The sequence below is a fragment of the Mastigoproctus giganteus genome, chromosome 14, assembly GCF_048544385.1.
Source record: "Mastigoproctus giganteus isolate SK-2022 chromosome 14, ASM4854438v1, whole genome shotgun sequence".
NCBI lineage: Eukaryota > Metazoa > Arthropoda > Arachnida > Uropygi > Thelyphonidae > Mastigoproctus > Mastigoproctus giganteus.
The window spans coordinates 85,143,752-85,161,856 of NC_143588.1; the positions used below are offsets into that span (position 1 = coordinate 85,143,752).

At 34.7% G+C, this 18,105-nt stretch overlaps 1 protein-coding gene across 4 annotated transcripts in view; it reads left to right on the forward strand.

Moving 5' to 3' along the window:
- Cul1 (cullin 1) overlaps positions 1-18,105 on the forward strand; it is a 440,744-nt gene that overhangs the window by 340,431 nt on the left and 82,208 nt on the right. For all 4 annotated transcript variants that reach the window (XM_090389115.1, XM_090389118.1, XM_090389116.1 and 1 more), the window contains 2 exons: positions 1,011-1,131; positions 11,349-11,425. In XM_090389115.1, coding sequence (XP_090245241.1) covers positions 1,011-1,131; positions 11,349-11,425 — 198 coding nt within the window. The remainder of the gene's footprint in view (positions 1-1,010; positions 1,132-11,348; positions 11,426-18,105) is intronic.

Genomic DNA, 18,105 nt, shown 5'->3' on the forward strand with positions numbered 1-18,105 from the left:
TTTACACTTCCAGATCCAGCTGTTGAACTTGAACATGACTCTGTATTTTTCACCTCATCATTCTTTTTTCTTCTAATAATAAAATGATCCATTTTAAGAACAATTTGTATTTTAGTTCAGTTAAAATGTTACAGATGTCACACTCGATAATGTCCTTTCCGAAAAGCACACCGAAAGTTTGTAACAAAAACTCAGTTTAAAGCCTTCGCACTTTTGCCAACAGTGGATAAAATTCCTGCACTTCACTTCACAACTAACTGCAAATTATAAATTATATTAATATAAAATCAAACAGTACAGTATTAATCCTCCCATTATGGTGATAGTCAAATTAACTATCATAGACCAGAAAATCACATGAAACACCGGTGAGCAAAAGATCACCTGATCCATTCCTATCCAATGTGAGTATTCATCACATCCCCTCCACTTGCTGTCTCTCTTGCACCACTTTTTGCAGTTGACCACAGTATATGTTGCTACACAGTTCTTACTAAGGATTCATGTGATGCACTCTGATATTTTCTATTCTAATCTATTTCATTTTAAAAAAAAAGTGCTGGTTGTGACCCACAGTTTGAAAAATACTGCTTTAGGGTAATTTGGAGCCCCTTAAATTTTGAGGAAGTGGATTTAAGAACAAAAATTTCTGTTATTCATTGTCATTAGGCAGTGGAAGAAATCGGTTATACTCAATTATTGGTGGCATGACCATTATATTTTTTGTACTGTATGCACTGGTAAAAAAAAACCATTTGTCCACATAAAACTCTTAATTCGAACCTGCTTTGATATTTTAGCAATCAAATGTTAATTTGCATTATTTAAAGCCACATCTGTTGTGTTGTTATTCTGATTACCATCAATATTTTTATCATATTTTGTGCTGATCTTAAGATTATGTGGACTCGTTAAAAATTAACAGAAAAGGCTTATTTTTTGTTATGTATAAAAGTCGTTGCTTCTAAAGGAAAACTGAGTGATTGTATAGATTCCTCTTTTCCTTTCAGCAAGCTTGTGGGTTTGAATATACATCAAAGCTACAAAGGATGTTTCAGGATATAGGTGTAAGTAAAGATCTCAACGAACAGTTCAAGAAACACCTGACAAACTCGAATGAACCACTCGATTGTAAGTAATTTATTTTTAAGTAGTTACCAACTGTCCTTTATGGAAAATTTTCATGTGACATGGTTCATGTTATCTTGTTAACCTAATAATCTGTGTTATATTATTATAAAACATCTGTCTTTTATAATTTTATTGGAATTAGTTTTTTTTTTAGTTTTTTTTTGTGAAAACATCTATAGTGGCACCTAATAATGGAAGGTAACAGAAATGACTTTAACTCAGTGACTAAAATGGATTTTGATAACCTCTTCCAAGCCAAAGATGTTTTATGTGAAAAAAAAAATTTTTTTTTTTTTGCAGATTTTATTCAAGTTTGTGTTACATTATTCTAATGCTGACCTACTCAATACTGAAGCCTCAATCAGTATAATTTTGCTTTTTAATAATATCCACATTAAAATAAATCTACAGATTTTTCACATATTGATAACCTTTTTTATCTTTTTTCATCATAAAGCATTTTGAAGGGAGCCTGAAATGTCAAACTGAATTTCAAGATAAATAAAAACCGGACAAACCATTACTTTGTGTATATGAAAGTTTTGACTGCTGCATCATTTGTAGTAGTTTAGTGGGTTTGATGCTTGAAGAAGTCTGTTTAAATCCCTTTGAAAACTGGAGGAATCGTGGCTGCAGTTGGCCAATGTCAGGCTGATAATGCAAGTTAATCTGAATGGATTAGCCCAAGTTTTTCGGCCTGTACAACATATAGATCTACACAGTCATACATTGATTGTGTATAGATCTACACAGTCATAATGCATGGTAATCCCCTATGAACTAACACATTATGAGCAAAGCAATAAATAAACAAGGCAATTTTGTTAAAGCAAATGAAAACCAAACCCCACAAGCAGACAGTGGGTATGCTGAGCACACTTTTTGTTTGTCTGCATGCATGTGCATGCTTCAACTAGAAATTGAGCATATATGCCTCCAATTTCTTCACATGAAGTTTTAGCAAATGATGTTAAAAATCACAAATGTCAAACAGAAAGTGCCCAGGGAGGTAATCATAGAGGCAACTAAGATGCTCCTCAAGGACCAAAATGAATATCAGATGAATTGGAGTTTAGTTTTTTTTTTTTTTTTTTTTTATGAAAACCCCAAACACAAGAGGTATTAGAACCTATAGTACTGTGTTTGGGTTGGAGGTTGAGAAGATGAAAGAAGATATTTGTTCGCATTAGACTTGCCGTAGCCTAGTGGTCAGGCGTGCAGGTGCATAAGTACACGTGCCTTGAGTGACCGGGGTTCAAGCCCATGACTGCTGAATACGGTGTTGTTTCTTGTATTCTATGTATCTTGTAAACTCCTCTGACCTTTTGGTCATCCCAGAGTATAAACAGAAAATTTATTTAATTTCTGTAGACTGTAATTTTCAGGAAATAGATATGAAGGAAAGAAGATGAAAAGTTGGTTCCGTGAGTTTGAAGTTGGACAGTAAATGGATGTTGGCTGATGGCAGCATGTGTTCAGACTATTTTGAAAGAGGGAGTGGGAATTATAGAAGCCAATTCAGGACAGTGCCCATGGAAGTATCTGTAGAAAAGGCATGCAGCAGAAACAGTATGTCTACGAGACAGCGTGTGCAGAGACAGTGTTAGAGAGGAGTCATTAATTAACCTAACTGCCCTCTTCTGAATGGAATTAGAAACCTGAGAGAGGTTTAGGGGGCACCACCCTAGATGTGGGAACAATATTCCATGGTAGGGTGGATTTGCGATTTGTTCAGAGGGAACAGCTGTTGGGAAGAAAAGTAATGCAGGGAGGGCAAGAGAAAACCAAGTTTTTTAGATGCAGAGGAAGCAATATTTGTAATGTGCTTATGTCAAGAGAGATTAGAAGTCATGATAATCCCCAAAGGAGATATATCATTTTGCCTATAAATCGGAGTGCCACCAAAGATAAGCATAGGAGCAGAATAATCCTTTTTGTGAGATATAAGACAACACTCAGTTTTAGAAGGATTGAAATCAACTAAGTTGTCTTTGCCCCACTGGAGAATTATCTGGAGATTGGCATTTAAGGAATTGATAATGGATGTTCGAGAAGTTGAAGCTGATTGAGCAGGGCAAGGTTTCTCAAAATGGAAAATGGAATGCACTGTGCTATCAACAGCAAAACTATGGATAGGATTTCCAGTCAATGGAAGAAGGTTACTAATATATAAGAGGAAAAGAGTGGGGGAAAGAACTGAACCTTTGGGGACACCAGCATTGTGGAGAAGTTAGAACACAGAGAGCCATCTACCATCACCCTCAGTGAGCGATCAGAGAGAAAACTGGATAACCAGTTACAAAAAAAAGTTGACAAACCATAAGATGGAAGCTTGTTTAGAAGACCTTTATGGCAAACACGGTCAAAATCCTTTGAGATGTCAAGAGCAACTGCTTGTGTTTCACAGAAATTTTCTGTTGAATTTGTCCATAAATGGGTAACATAAGCCAGAATATCACCAGTGGATTGACACTGACGGAATCCATACTGGTGATCGTTGATCAGACGGAAGGTTTCTAGGTAGTTTAAGAGTTGGCGGTTAATTGAAATCTCCATTACTTTAGAAAGAGTAGAAGTAATTGCAATGGGACGATAATTGGATGGGAGGGATTTGTCACCCATTTTTAGGAACTGGCTGAATATGAGCAAATTTCCAAGCAGAAGGAAAAACACCTTTGGAATAAGAAAGTGAAAAAAGGCAGCAAAGTATAGGAGTAGGTTCAGTAGCACAGGTTTTGAGGAGAAATACAGTCAGGACCTGGAGCTTTCTTAGCATCAAGATTCGTCAAAATCCTTCTGACATAGTTTTGACAGAAGACCACAGGAGCGTGTTGGGAATGGTGGGAGGTGTTTTACCAAGATCATTAATACACAAGTTGGAAGGAAAATAGGATGCTAGCAAGCAGGTCAGCTTTATCCTTAGCTGAAGTGACAACAGAACCATCTGGTTTGGGCAGAAGTGGGAGCAGAGATGGGCAAAAGTTGTGGCCAATAGCGTTGGCAGGAGACCAGAATGCTCGGCTACCATTAGGACAAGAATCAAGTTTTCTACTCTTAGTCTGTTCAAAATCTAGTTTGGACTGATTAATAACTGCTTTACAATTGTTGCGAGCTTTGGTGTATGCAGAAAATGAAACTGAAGGATTCGAAACAAACCAATTACGATATGCAACATTCTTCTCTTGATGAACAGCCTTAGCACATTTATTGGAAAACCAAGGTTTAGATAAAGGACGAGATTTTAAAGTGGAGTGTGGAATAAAGGTTCCATTCCTACAAGAATAATTTTGCTGACCCAATCTGAGCAAATGTTGACATCAGAAGTTTTGAAACAGTAATCCGACCAAGGAGAAGAAATCTCGCAGGTCATCCCATTTTGCATTCTTAATGCCAAACAATACAAGGTTGGGAATAGCCATGAGATAACGGCTCCATTGGAGAAGAGACAATCACCAATTTGTGATCTGAGGTGCCTAAAGGACCACTCACTTTAACTGTGTACTTAGAAGTGTTGTTTGTGAGAAAAAGATCAAGCGTTGTTGGCTGTATGGTTAGGATTGTCTGGTATTCTTGTAGGTAAATGAACAATCTGTGCAAGGTCATTAGTAATTGCAAAAGCCTCAGCATCTCGACCAGCTGGAGTTTGTGAACATTAAAATCGCGAAGGAAAATTACCTCACTGTTAGGAAAGTTGGACTGGAGAAAGTCAAGTTGCAAAGAGAGGAAGTCAAAGAGCTCCAAGTGATTAGTGGAGTTGGGAGAATGGTAGAGACAACAAATGAATTTGACAGAATGAGGTAGAGAGATTTTAAGCCAAAGAAGATCGAAAAGAGGAGATTCCAGATTACCAATTTTCTGACAGGAAATATCGGAATGGACATATGCACAAGGTACCACCTTTGAGGTGAAAGGAATCATACAGTGAATAATTTGGGCAACTGAGAGGAGCAGTAGTTGAATCAACCGATATCTGAGATTCTGTCAGAAAAAGTACATGGGGTTTGGCAGACTGCAAGTGGAAATGGACATCGTTGAGATTAGAATTGAGACCACATATTTATGAAATGTATTTGTGCTAGGGAGTGTTTGGAAGGTTTAGATCTTTTTGCAAATAAGCTTACTCTATTAGTTTGACAATTCATGGTATATTCAATAGTAAGAAAATGTGGGGGGACATGCTGTATGAAGTAATGAAATTTTAGGATATGGCATACACATGGTAAGAATGTACCCAGATCCTTGACATAACGTGGCCTCAACAATGTCCCCCACATACACACTACTCAGACTCCCTCCAGTCACTATCTGGCAGAGTAGAGGTAGTAAGATTATAGACTAGCTGATCTGGAAGCCTCCTAAAGAGTTACCAATAGGTTCAGTCTGGCGTACTAACTAGCGGCTGGCCTGTGAACACCGTTTTAGAGCTGTACCTTCGAAATGTAAGGAACATTGGATTTCGCCATGATGTTCATCATAACCTCAAAAGTCATCAGTCATACTGCATGATGAAAGAGATGGGGAAGTGGCAGAAAAGAGGAATGCATGGGATAATTATACACCATGTTGGCTTTACATTAGCATTACTCCCTTCTGTTGGAATAGACTGGTCTATGATGCTGGTGATTGAAGTTGAGAATGACTGATATGAAATTGTAGTTTACACATATGTTGATTAGTGTTTGAGTGTGTACAAAGTCGGCATTGAGATCTTTCCGACTTCCAACATGGAACGATTGTGGGGAAAGGCATGCTAGTACTGGTATCTCAGAACAGCTAACATGTTTAAGTACTCCATTCTGTGGTGTCACGAGTCTACTGTGAGTGGTTGAAGAGCAATCAAACAACCAGCCAAAAGGTTACACATGGGACAGCCACATGTGTAACTATCCACAACTATCCACATGGACTCTTTGCTGGACATTAGCTTGTATAGGCTATTGCATTCAACGGCCATCACAGGTAGCCATTCCAACTGTGATACAGAAGAGACTGCACCTTGCATGGGCACAACAGCACCAACACTGAACAGACTGCTGACATGGGAATCTATCACTTGGTCTGAATTCCATTTCCAACTGTATAATGCTGATGGGCATATCCTCATTTGGAGAAAGCAGCATGAAGCCATGGCACCTGGATGTACGGTTGGTGTTGGGCAGGGTGGTATGGTTTGTTGACTGTTGTCATGGCATGTCCTGGATCCTCTGATCACTGTTAATCAATGGCTTGACAGAAACATATATCTTTCTTTCATTACCAACCAAGTCTACCACTTCATGATGACAGTGTACCCAGATGACTACAGCATTTATCACCAAAATAGTGCATAAATCCCAGTAGATTGTCAGTGGTTTCAAGAACATGACAATGAATTCCCCATCATTCCATGGCCTCCCAACTCACCCAATATCAACCCATTTGAGCATGTTTAGGACCTACTGGTAAAGGGTATTCAGTGCAATGCATGGGTAGCAGTACCACTGGATACCCTTCAACACCTTGTAGATTTCATGTCACATCATGTATGAGTCATGTTATGGGGTCAAAAGGTGGCCCCTAGAAGTATTAGGTAGATGCTGCTAATTCAAAGCCAACTCTGTGTAAATTGTCAGAGGGGGCACATAATCCAACAGTAAGGATAAATTGGTCTGTAATTGAGTTGCTCTGGAAGAGGAGAGGGACGGTTAGACTTTCTAAAGTCAATTATGAGAAGTCTTTGGCTAAGCATGCAAAAAAAAGTTACAAGGAACGCTTTGCTTATTAACACGAAAAGAAAATGGATAATTGATATTGTCCACTTGATATGAATGGAATAGCTATTGATGATTCTGTACAGATTAACAGATTGGATAAATATTTTTCCATCTACATTCTCATGAAGTTTTCAAAGAGGAGAATAGAGACATTTATCCAATACTTGTTAGAAGTGAAATGATTTGATGATAACTGAAAGGAAGCTGGAAGAGGATTTGTTGCAGCTACTCGTAAAAGTGAAGGTACATAAGGCCGATGGAATTTATCCAATTAAGTTACAAGAAGCAGCAAAAGAGATGTAATCAAAACTTTGGCTATAATAGTTGCTGAAAGAATAAAAAGAAATTCTTAATCCAGAAAAACTGGGGTTCTGTAAATTGCAACTTCTGGAAACCAAGCATCTGCTGGAAGATCTGGTTTCAGAAGTGGAAAGGGTTTAAGTTTAAAAAAAAATTACAGAAACTAAAGCCTATCTCATCAAACTTCAGACTTTCCAGAAGTTGCTATTTGGCTTCCATACCACTAGTTTCAGGGGAAGTCCCTGTAGATTGGAGAATGCACAAGTCTGTCCTGTTCACAGTGGTAGTTGAAAAGATGAATTTAGCAAGGATTGTAGAGCTGTTGGAAAGTATGCACGGCAGAATAACAAGATTAGTTGTGGGAACAAAAGGAAAATCTTAACCCAGAAAAGCTGGGGTGCTATAAATTTCAGCATCTGGAAATTAAGCATCTGATGGGAGACCTGATTACAGTGGTCAGAGGGCCGACCGGGCTAGCCGAGTGGGTAAAGTACCTGCCCGGCAACCCAATGGTCGCGGGTTCGATTCCCGCCTCGGGCTTGGATCAAAGTACTGCAAAAACCTTGGGAGGTGCAATATGGCCACAGAAGCCGATGCGCCAACAACTACCAAATAAAAAAAATAATAATAAAAAAAAAAAAAAAAGTGGTCAGAGGTGGTTAAATTTAAAAAAAAAAAAAAAGTTAAGGAAACTCAAGTCCATCTCATATAAATTACAACTTTCCAGAAGTTGCTATTCAGCAACCATACCACTACTTCAGAATATTATTGTATCCATCTGCCAAGTGGTCCCCATTTAGAAACTATAACTATTACAAAAATTTTGGGTTACTCTGTATTTAAAATATAAATAATTTTAAAAATTACATATTTTAGTATGATTAAAAACATCTGAACATGCTACCAACAAATTCCCCCTCCCTCTCACTCTCTCTCAAAAATCTTAAAACAGTACTTGATTTCAATAAGCTTACATGTCTTTTCTCTAGCATCAGTAACTGTTCAGTCACTGCATACTTTGCAACACTTGCTTTAAAAATTCTTAATTCCTGTGCTGCCCTTTCATAAATGTAGGCAATGTGTAGTGGTGGCCCCCCATTTTCTTTTTCCTTTACAAAATAGGTTACCACATTTCTCAACATAATTTAAACAGTTGACTGTAAGCTTTTCCGTTCAACAAAACACTGCCACTTGACTTTGCCATCTTAACTTTGAGGAAGAAGGGCAGTACTTATCACATTTGCCCAGTCAGGATCTTTTATTGTAACAATTTCATTTTAAAATAAAATACATGATTTTCTTGACCAAGTTTCCTTAAAAAAAAAAAAAACTTTTATACAGGGTGGTCATAAATTCCCGTACTGGTTTTAAATTTTAATAACAGAAGTTATATAAATGATAGAACCATTTGGTAAAAATTATACGAAAGTTCAATCATAGTTTTTTATATAATAACTTCATCCATGTAAATCTGATTTGTCTTTTGTTGTTTTTATATTTTATCAATTTCTCCTTTATTTACAGATGTTGAATGACCCCAAATGTCGACAACTGAAGAAAAAGTTAACTGCATGCTTTGGTTTGCATAGTTTAAATCAATAACAGCTGTGAGAAGAAAGTTCACTATTCATTATAAAAAATATGCACCCAATAAAAAGTCAATAAGTAGTGGATGAAAAATTTTCATTATATTCGTGGAATTCGAGAATTGGCATGAAAGATGCATCAGTAGTGATGGCGGCCATGTTGAAGTGTGATAATTAAAAACTACATTAAGAATAAAACTTTAAAGACTTTTTACTAAATGTTCTATTATTTGTATATCTTTAGCTATTAAAATTTAAAACTGGTGTAAGACTTTATGACCACCCTGTATTTCACCTATACAAAATTCAGACTAGTGCTGTCTCTTTCACATTGCCCGCAATTCCCATTATAATGCAAAACTACTTGCTGTGGAATGAGGTGCAAAATGTTAACTGAGAACGGCCCTAAATACTGATTTCATTTTTATTCTTTTTGATATAATACACAAAATGGTACATAAATTGAAAAAGGACAGTTGCAGAATGTGTGGACACTTGCCCTTCAGCCAGAGTCATTGATTGTTGGAATAAATTTCAACATAGCATCGTGGAAGTGATAGTTTTAATAAATTTAAATGAATTATTGCTGAAATTATGAGAAAGAATCAAATATTCTCAATTCAAATGAAGTGAGAATTTTTTTATAAGCTTTGCTTCCTTGCTTCAGTTTGCTAATATTAATTAGTTGTTTTTTTTTTTTTTTTTTATGAAAACCCCAATCACAAGAGGTATTAGAACCTATAGTACTTAGTACCGTGCATGGGTTGAAGGTTGGGAGGAGGAAAGAAGATACCTGTTAATATCAGATTTGAATTTCTGTAGATCGTAATTTTCAGGAAATATGTATGATGGGAGGTTGTCATATGTAAATATTGCTTAATTGCATTATTTATCATAATCTTCCTCCTGGACTGTGCAGGTCATGCAGGTGCAGTGTTTAGAAATATTTTCCCTATAGTGAAAAAATATGGGCATGGAAGAATAAAAGCAGTAGACATTATTAATGAAATTGAGTGGAGAAAGGAAGGAAGAAAGATTCAAAGTTATTCTGAGCTATATCCTATTGGGTTATATATTCATTTTGTGACTTTTCCTAACAAGTCGTCAAATTGAAAGCAGCTTGCTCTCAGTCCAGGACTGGAAGGCAGTTCCATAGGGTACAGTAGTGGAAATTTTCTTCTGAAACCACCTGGAATTCCTTTAAAAAAGTGTCAGGTATTTAGCATTAATAATGAACACCAGATTTTCCCCCATATCTTGTATGCTCGTTCTCTGCTGAAACTCCAAACTCACTGTTATGCTTATTGTTTGGACAAAACATTTAAAATGAGTTCTAGACTAAATCATTACTTTTGTAGGCTAAATTATGTACATATTTTGGCCTGTATTTTGTTGTTACAATTTTTTTGCAATCAGGAGTATCCCATGAAAATAAAAGAGTTAGATGAAATAGCAAAGGATACTCCAAATTTTGGGTTACTTAAAGACTTCAAATTTGAGCACTATTGCAGATATAAACATTTTTTAGTGTTCTTTATCGTATTTATTTTTGGATTTAGCTTTGTTCTTATCTTATACTAGCATTAAATACATTGTGTACGTGCGTGTGAGTGAGAGAGAGAGAGAGAGAGAGAGAGATATTGTTACATATGTTATTTTTGTGATTTATACTTGGACTACAGAGTACAAAATTTTAAAAATAGCAAGGAAAATAGTTAAGGTCACTATTATAACCTTAGTTACATCTTTCACTATCGAATACTGCTAGTTTAAAGTATTCACATTATTTTATTTTACCATAGTCACTGAGTAGCCATGGTATGTGGTCAGATATGCTAACTTACCATATGACCATGGACCTCTCAACAGGCACTTGGAATTTTGCTGTATGTATATTATGTTGTACTAAGTAAGTAAGAGCTTCCATAGGCTGAATTTAGCCTATGTTATATTAACATTCAAGAATAACAAAGGAATTGCATTTATTTTGTCTGTAGGAATTCTTCTTATCCAACTCTCCTAGAATGCCAATAAATTATATTTTTAACTTGCGTTTTTTCTGACATAATGTCTTCCATCACTAGCAGTTACATGGAGTTTGATATTTCTGGGGTTGGGTTGGCATCTACAACTGATTCTGGGGTATTGAATTACTTGTGGGCTAATGGTGAGGAACACATTTTGAGTTTTAAAATGTGTTTTAAATTATCATTCATAATTTATCAGAATTCTAGGAAAGTTGGATAAGAACTGTAGATGGAATAAAGGTAATTCCTTTGTTATTCTTGAATATTATGTTGTATACTTAAGTTCAGCCTTCGCAGTTTGATCACTTAAAAAATAAAGTTTTCCTGTTTGGTTAATTTATTTAAGTAATTGGCTAGTGTGTACTGGTCTCCTGAACTGCTATTAATATTTTAAACATGATATATCTGAAATTGGCTTGATTTAGAAGAGACATTTATAAAGTGCTTACTTTAAGAATGAGATGTGATGGAATTAGGGAATTGTATTATGGAGAAAGTTTTTTGCGTGATGTATTATTTATATATTATATTTTATTTTTATCTTTTTATAGTGGATTTTAGTATTCAAGTGTTAAGCTCAGGATCTTGGCCATTCCAGCAGTCCTTCACATTTGGACTTCCTCAGGAAGTATGTATACAGTCTGGTTTACTAGTTTTAGATTCATACAATTCTGAAAACAGTTAATGGGTATATTAATTCCATATTCCTATTTTAGCAAAAGGAAAAAAATATGTATAAAAGATGTAATGCAAGGATTATCTCAAAAAATAATGCACAGGACCACACCTATTCAATTAAAAAGTCAAATTACAGTATTCCAGTATTGCCATTCTCTAGTAATCACCCGAAAACATGTTATTCAACTTATCTAGCCCATCATTCAACTTATCTAGCTATCCTTATTGCGAAGGTGACTTCTCAAATCAGTGAAACTTGTTAACTCTGAAATTGTCAGAGTAACATTCTGTCAAGTGATTCCTTGAACTTTAGAAAAAGATTAAAAGAAAAGATAAAGATATTGGATTTCTGCATTGTTTTGGCCATGTACAGTTTTAATGTAATGCCACTGTTTATGCGTTATCTGAATCAATACATTGTTTCCTTCATTTTGAAACTTAATATTTGATTTCTTGTGTGATTATATTTGGGATAACCCTTTTATATAAAAACTGTTAGAAGAAAAGAAAAACTGATTGTGCTTATTTCCTCTAGTATTATAGAAAAATGGCGCACAAACTTGTTTTGCTCATGGCCCCCTTTATTGAATAAAAAATTGACGCAACCCCTCAATATAAAATCTGAGGTAGGATGACCAGATTTTTAGCGAGCAAAAATAGCATTTTATAAATTATGTAGTAGAAAATTTTATTCGACTACTGAGAAAGGAATTAAAAAATTGTTTCCATTTTAATTTGCACATTAAAATAATTTAATATTTTAATTGAACACAGTAAAAACAACAACATTCTTATTCTTCAATTAAGATTACAAAAAAAAAAAAAAATGAATGATTACAAAACAATTAATGAGGAGGATGAGCCTGGATAACCGATAATATTTGGTCCATATTTGGATCCAGTATTTGAAATTGCTACTCTCATGTCATCTTCTGGATCAAGTGTGGAATTCTGTTTTGCTTTTATAGCCGTTAATTTTGAAAAACAAACCTCACATAATAAATACGTAGACCCAAAAGGTAGCAGTGGTAGCGCCATTTTCATTAATTCTGGATACTCATCTCGAAGAGAGCCAAAATTTTTCACAAGTTGTAGTCTTGAAACGAGCACGTAATGCTTCATCAGCAACAGGTCTGTGAGATCTTCCTTTTGCTGATTGGAAATTTCGGGACATGAAGAAATTTCAAAAGCAAAGGGATCATTTATAACCCCCCCCCCCAGGAGATACATTAAATCATTTGGAAAAATTCTTAATTAGTGTTGTTAGATAGGTGGCAAGGATATCCTTAAATTGTAAAATGTTAATATTAACAAAATCAGAAAAACATGTGAACATTTCAGTATTTATTATGTTCAAATTCAGTTTTCCAAAGATTAGGCATCTTTTTGAAGGCTTCTCTTTTATCACTGAGTATTAATATATTTGTTCCCTGTCCTTGAAGGCTTAAATTTAAATCATCAAGTTTTTCAAATATATCAACAGGGCAACTAAGTTTTCCAAACCATTTTTGATTTATAAACAATTGAGCAAGATTCTGATTGTCATCCGATAAAAACAAAACTTCCTGTTTGAGGTCAAAAAGATGTCTCAACGTTTTACCACTGGACAACCATCTCTTTCGTGTATAAAAGAAGCGTTTCATAAGTGGATCCCATTTCATTGCGAAGTATAGCGAAAACTCTGCTATTTAAGCTTCTACTTTTAATAAAGTTGATCACACTTACTGCACCTTTAAAAACTTTGCAGGGAGAACAAGAGATTCAGCAATAGTGTGTGATTACAAATTTTTTTTCTGTTAAATATGAAACTTCCAACGATGCTCTTGAAGTTTTACAAAGAACTGCCATATGCTTCTTCTTGAACGATTTCAGACCTTGTATGGTGTCTGCGCGTCTTTTGAAAAGTTTTTTTCCACTAGCTCTGGATGTTTCGTATGTAAGTGTCTTTTTAATTTAATACATTTCATGCTTTCTTTAGTCCCATTTTCATAACATTTATGCACACAGAACGTTGTTCATCAACAACAACACTAAGTAAACCCTTACTTCACAAATTCCTCTTCATATTTTCTATTCTTTTTCATTCCTTTTGATTAGGAATATGATGGCCCTCTACCAGATTTGGTGGTTGCACCTTTAAATACCATTAATGTCCAAATTTGCACATGATATATTTCTTACCTTACTCGCTTCTGAAGTACCTGTAGGAACATTATTGTCATCACTCCTCAGCCATTTTGTGTTTTACTTACCCAAATGTCCATGGAAAAATATCTATTTTTTTCTTCTTAAAAACAGTGATAATAACAATGAAACGTACAATATAAAAAGTAACAGAATGAAAAACACATCCAAGTTGACACAAAAGCACTGAATTAAGAAGTAGAATAAAGCGTGCGTGCAGCAGACTTGCTATATAAGGTATTTACTGCCACCGCATATTTGCACCTGTAGCCTTTACGCAATTTGAGAATTTGTGCTGTAGAAAACACGAATTAAGATCTAAAGGAATTACCTTTCAGTAAGTGTACTGGAAAGTATTAATAGATACTGAGAAGTCTCACTAGTCGGCTGCTTTCTGTGTGTGTCCATAGGCAGAGTGCAAATTAAGGCATTCACAAAGTGGACAATGAAAATGAACATCACGCTAACAAAATAAAGAGTGGCAGTAGGGTTCATTCGTATCTTAGGCTTCGAGTAGTAAGGTTTCTACATCTACAGTATTGAAGAAAAAGTAATTTTAACAACAGGTTTTTTAGCTTTTATGTACACAAAAAATAATTTAAAAATTGCCATGACCCCTTTAATTTATCCCGTGACCCCTCTGGGGGTCATGCATCACTGTTATAGAATAAGGGGAAGAAAGTAATAAAAGAGATTCAGAATTCTTTCCAGGTTTTCTCATATTAATACGGAATGGTGCAACAAAAAAAATTACAAAGAATATTTGAGAGTTGCTTGATATTTATGAACTTGCTTATGTCCTTTAAATTTATTCAAACTTCCTACTTCTAAAAAAAAGTGGAAGTTTATCCCAATAATCAGCTATTGTTGGAATGCAAATCTCCACACACCTATTGTGCAACTGCCCTTTTTGAATTTAAATATATGTCCACTTCTGCATCTTTCCTCATAAGAGCAAAGAAGCCCATCAGCATTTAGTTTACTCAACTCTTTTAAAACATTAATTGCTGCAATTTGCAAAAATCCTGGTCTTGATACAAATACCCTTTGGTTGTCCCAACAAATTTTTCTCCTCTTCTCTGCACCCTTTGGAGCAGATATGCCCTTCCAAAAACGGTGTTCCCAATATGGTGATTATACCATTGTATAAAGCAGGAGTGGCCAACGAGTCAATCGCAGTTTAATTTTGGTCGATCACGACAAATTTTAAATATACAGTCATCCCTCGATTTGCACGGTCAGGTATACTACCAAAATTTTATATTGTGCAGAGGGTTTTGCTACCTGAGCGTTTTTTTGTTTGTTTTTTTTAAATAGGAATGAAGAGCAGATTTTGAAAATTTATTTTTGTTTTTTGCATGATTGAAGATTTCATTGAAAGAGAAACACATTTCACCATTTTAACGTAAAATACCACAGAATTCCAGCTGTAGATATTATTGCAAATGCAATAAGATTGAGTTTACTACCCGTTTATAATTAGATTGCACTTTAATCGGTAAGCATTGCTTTTGCTGATTTAATAACTGGACAGTACTTATGTTAATTTAAAATGAATACTACAAAAAAGAGTAAAACATATAATTTTCATCAAGAGTGGGAACTAGAATACATTTTTTGTAATGGTGAAAGAAAAATGTTGCTGTTTTATTTGCAATGCTTCCGTGGCTATACCCAAAAAAGATAATTTAGAAAGGCACTTCAACACACTCCATGGTAAATACCAATCGGATTTTCCGCCAAATAGTGACCTTAGAAAAAATAAATCAGAAGAACTTAAATCTAGATTATTCGTGCAACGATTTACAATCTAAAGCAGTAACTGTAGCATCATTGCAAAAAAATTTTTAATTAAAAAATTAAATGAAAATTAAAATCTTCTTGCAAAAAAATGCAAATCATTTTCTGATGGTCACTTCATCAAAGATGCATTTTTAGAAATAAAATTCTCTTTTTGAAAATTTTAAGAACAAAAATGAAATTAAAAATGCCCTTCAAGATCTGCAATTATCTTGAAATACTGTGATGCGATGCATCGAAAAAATGAGTAAAAATGTGAACAATTGCATGCTCATATTGCTAATTGTGTGTCCTTTTCTTTACAACTGAATGAATCTACAGACAGTGATACATCTCAATTGCTCATTTTTGTTGGTGTTTTTCGATGATTCTGCCACTAAAGAACTGCTGAGTATGGTTTCGTTAAAAGAAAGAACTAGAAGTCTTGATATCTTTAACTCATTCAAACATTTTATTTAAAAAATTAAATTATATTACCACTATTTAAGCTTGTATCAGTAACAACAGATGGAGTTAAATCAATGACTGGGAATCTTAACAGATTCATCGCATTGTGCCAAAAGGATGATGAATTCCCAGATTTTTTGAGTTACCACTGTATCATCCACCAACAAGTGTTAGCCAGCAAAAGATTAAACACTAAGTGTTATGGACATTGCTTTCAAAATCATGAATTCCATCAGAGGACAATCTCTTCAAAGGAGACTTCAAAATGTAACTCAATGAAAAAGAACCAGATCTGATATTACACACAGATGTGAGGTGGCTGAGTTGGAGTAAGTTTCTACAGAGATTTCGAAATATGCTGAATGAAATTAAAAAAAATTTTTGATCAAAGGGGAGATGATTATCAGCAGCTACAAGATACGGAGTGGTTGTGGGATCTGGCTTTTTTGGCAGATTTTACCAGTAAATTAAGTGATCTGAATTTGCAACTACAAATAAAAAATAAAGATGTGGGTGACATGATTAGTAGTATTTCTGCATATAAATATCAATTTTTGACAATGGCCAAGGATCTCAAAAAAAAAAAAAAATTCGATCATTTGCAAAAATATCCTCTTTTTGAATTTAATAGTGAGAAATATGTTTCTGAAATTGAGAATGTTGTGGACAATTGAAGACATCGTTCAATATATTTCTTATCCCTTTAGATACGAAACAAATTGCAGAAAAAGTCGCTGTGATTTTTTACATGGAGAAAATATTACTTGAAAATGAAATATTACATTGCGAAACGATATCTTCCTACCCCCAGGGGCTCACATCTGGTGAGTATGGGCTTGGCACACCCAGGGTCCTTAGCTGGATATCATTATTCTTCTCTTTCTTGGTGATTCCCTTCTATCTCTCTCTCTCTCTCTCTCAGGATAACTCAATTTTTTTTTGGTTGGTGCAGCATAAGCCTCAGGCTTCCTTGCACCATGTAGCTAATAAAAATAATAATAATAATAATAATAATAAAAGCCAGATCATCAGAAGAAGACTTTTGGAAATATGTTTGCCGAGAAAAGCATCCAAATGTAAAAAAAATGCAGTGAACTTTTAAATTCTTGTTTTGGTTCCACATATCTGTGTGATTGGCCTTTTCATATTTGAAACAAACAAAGACGAAGAATCGCTGTGCTCTTATGGACTTGCATAGAGAAGATTCTTTATGGTTGGTCTTATCACAGTATATTCCCGATTTTGAAAGCTTGGCAGATGACATGAAGACACAAACTTTGCATAAATTAAATTTTAAATACGTATGAATTTAAAATAAGAATTCTGAATTGTATTGAATTTTAAAATTTATAAACAACATTTTTCAATATGTGTTGATGAACTTTTTTAACCTTGTGCAATGAAATTTTTGAGATGGTAGATTGCGGCACATTTTGAAGGAAAAAAGTAGATCACATCACAAATTAAGTTGGCCACCCATGGTATAAAGTATTGCTTTAAAGAATGATGTAATCACTTCTTTGTCCCTGCTGCCAAAGTTATTATACAGAATGTCCATACAGTTCCTCTGATGTTTTCAATTGGATGCTAAAGACAAATGAATGCAAACATATAGAGATATTGCTGTTGTAATTTGTAGTCTCTTGAAGTTTTATTGCTTTGTATATCTTAATGTGGCTATCCTGTTGACATAATGTATCCAGCTGATAATTGGCAGTACTGTGATATATCATGTCCTTAATGTTCTCACTTGATTCAAAAGTGAATTTAAAATAAGTTAAGTGAATAAAAATGAAGATTTAAAATAACATTGTGATAATTAATAATAATAAAAAAAAAACCTGGTGTGTTCCATGAAATTTTCTCCTGTACTTAATCTTCATGGAACACATTAGGTAACGTGTGCATTGCTTTACATTTCAGGTGCATTTGATTTTCAAATAATAAAAGTCAAAGAAGTTAAACTTTTATATTGTACTAGAATGTGTGACGTGGTGGTGTTCACATGTTGAGTAGTCATGATGTCGGATTTCTAAAGCAATCATTTTTTGGGAAAGGAGCATGTGCAAATGATATACATAGCTGCCAACTGTCTTGGTTTACAACAGAAAATCCATGTTTTTGCCTTTATTTGGCTTGTATTTCTGTCTTAATAGTTTGTAGTATAATTTTCAATAATATAGCTTTCAATAGCATAGT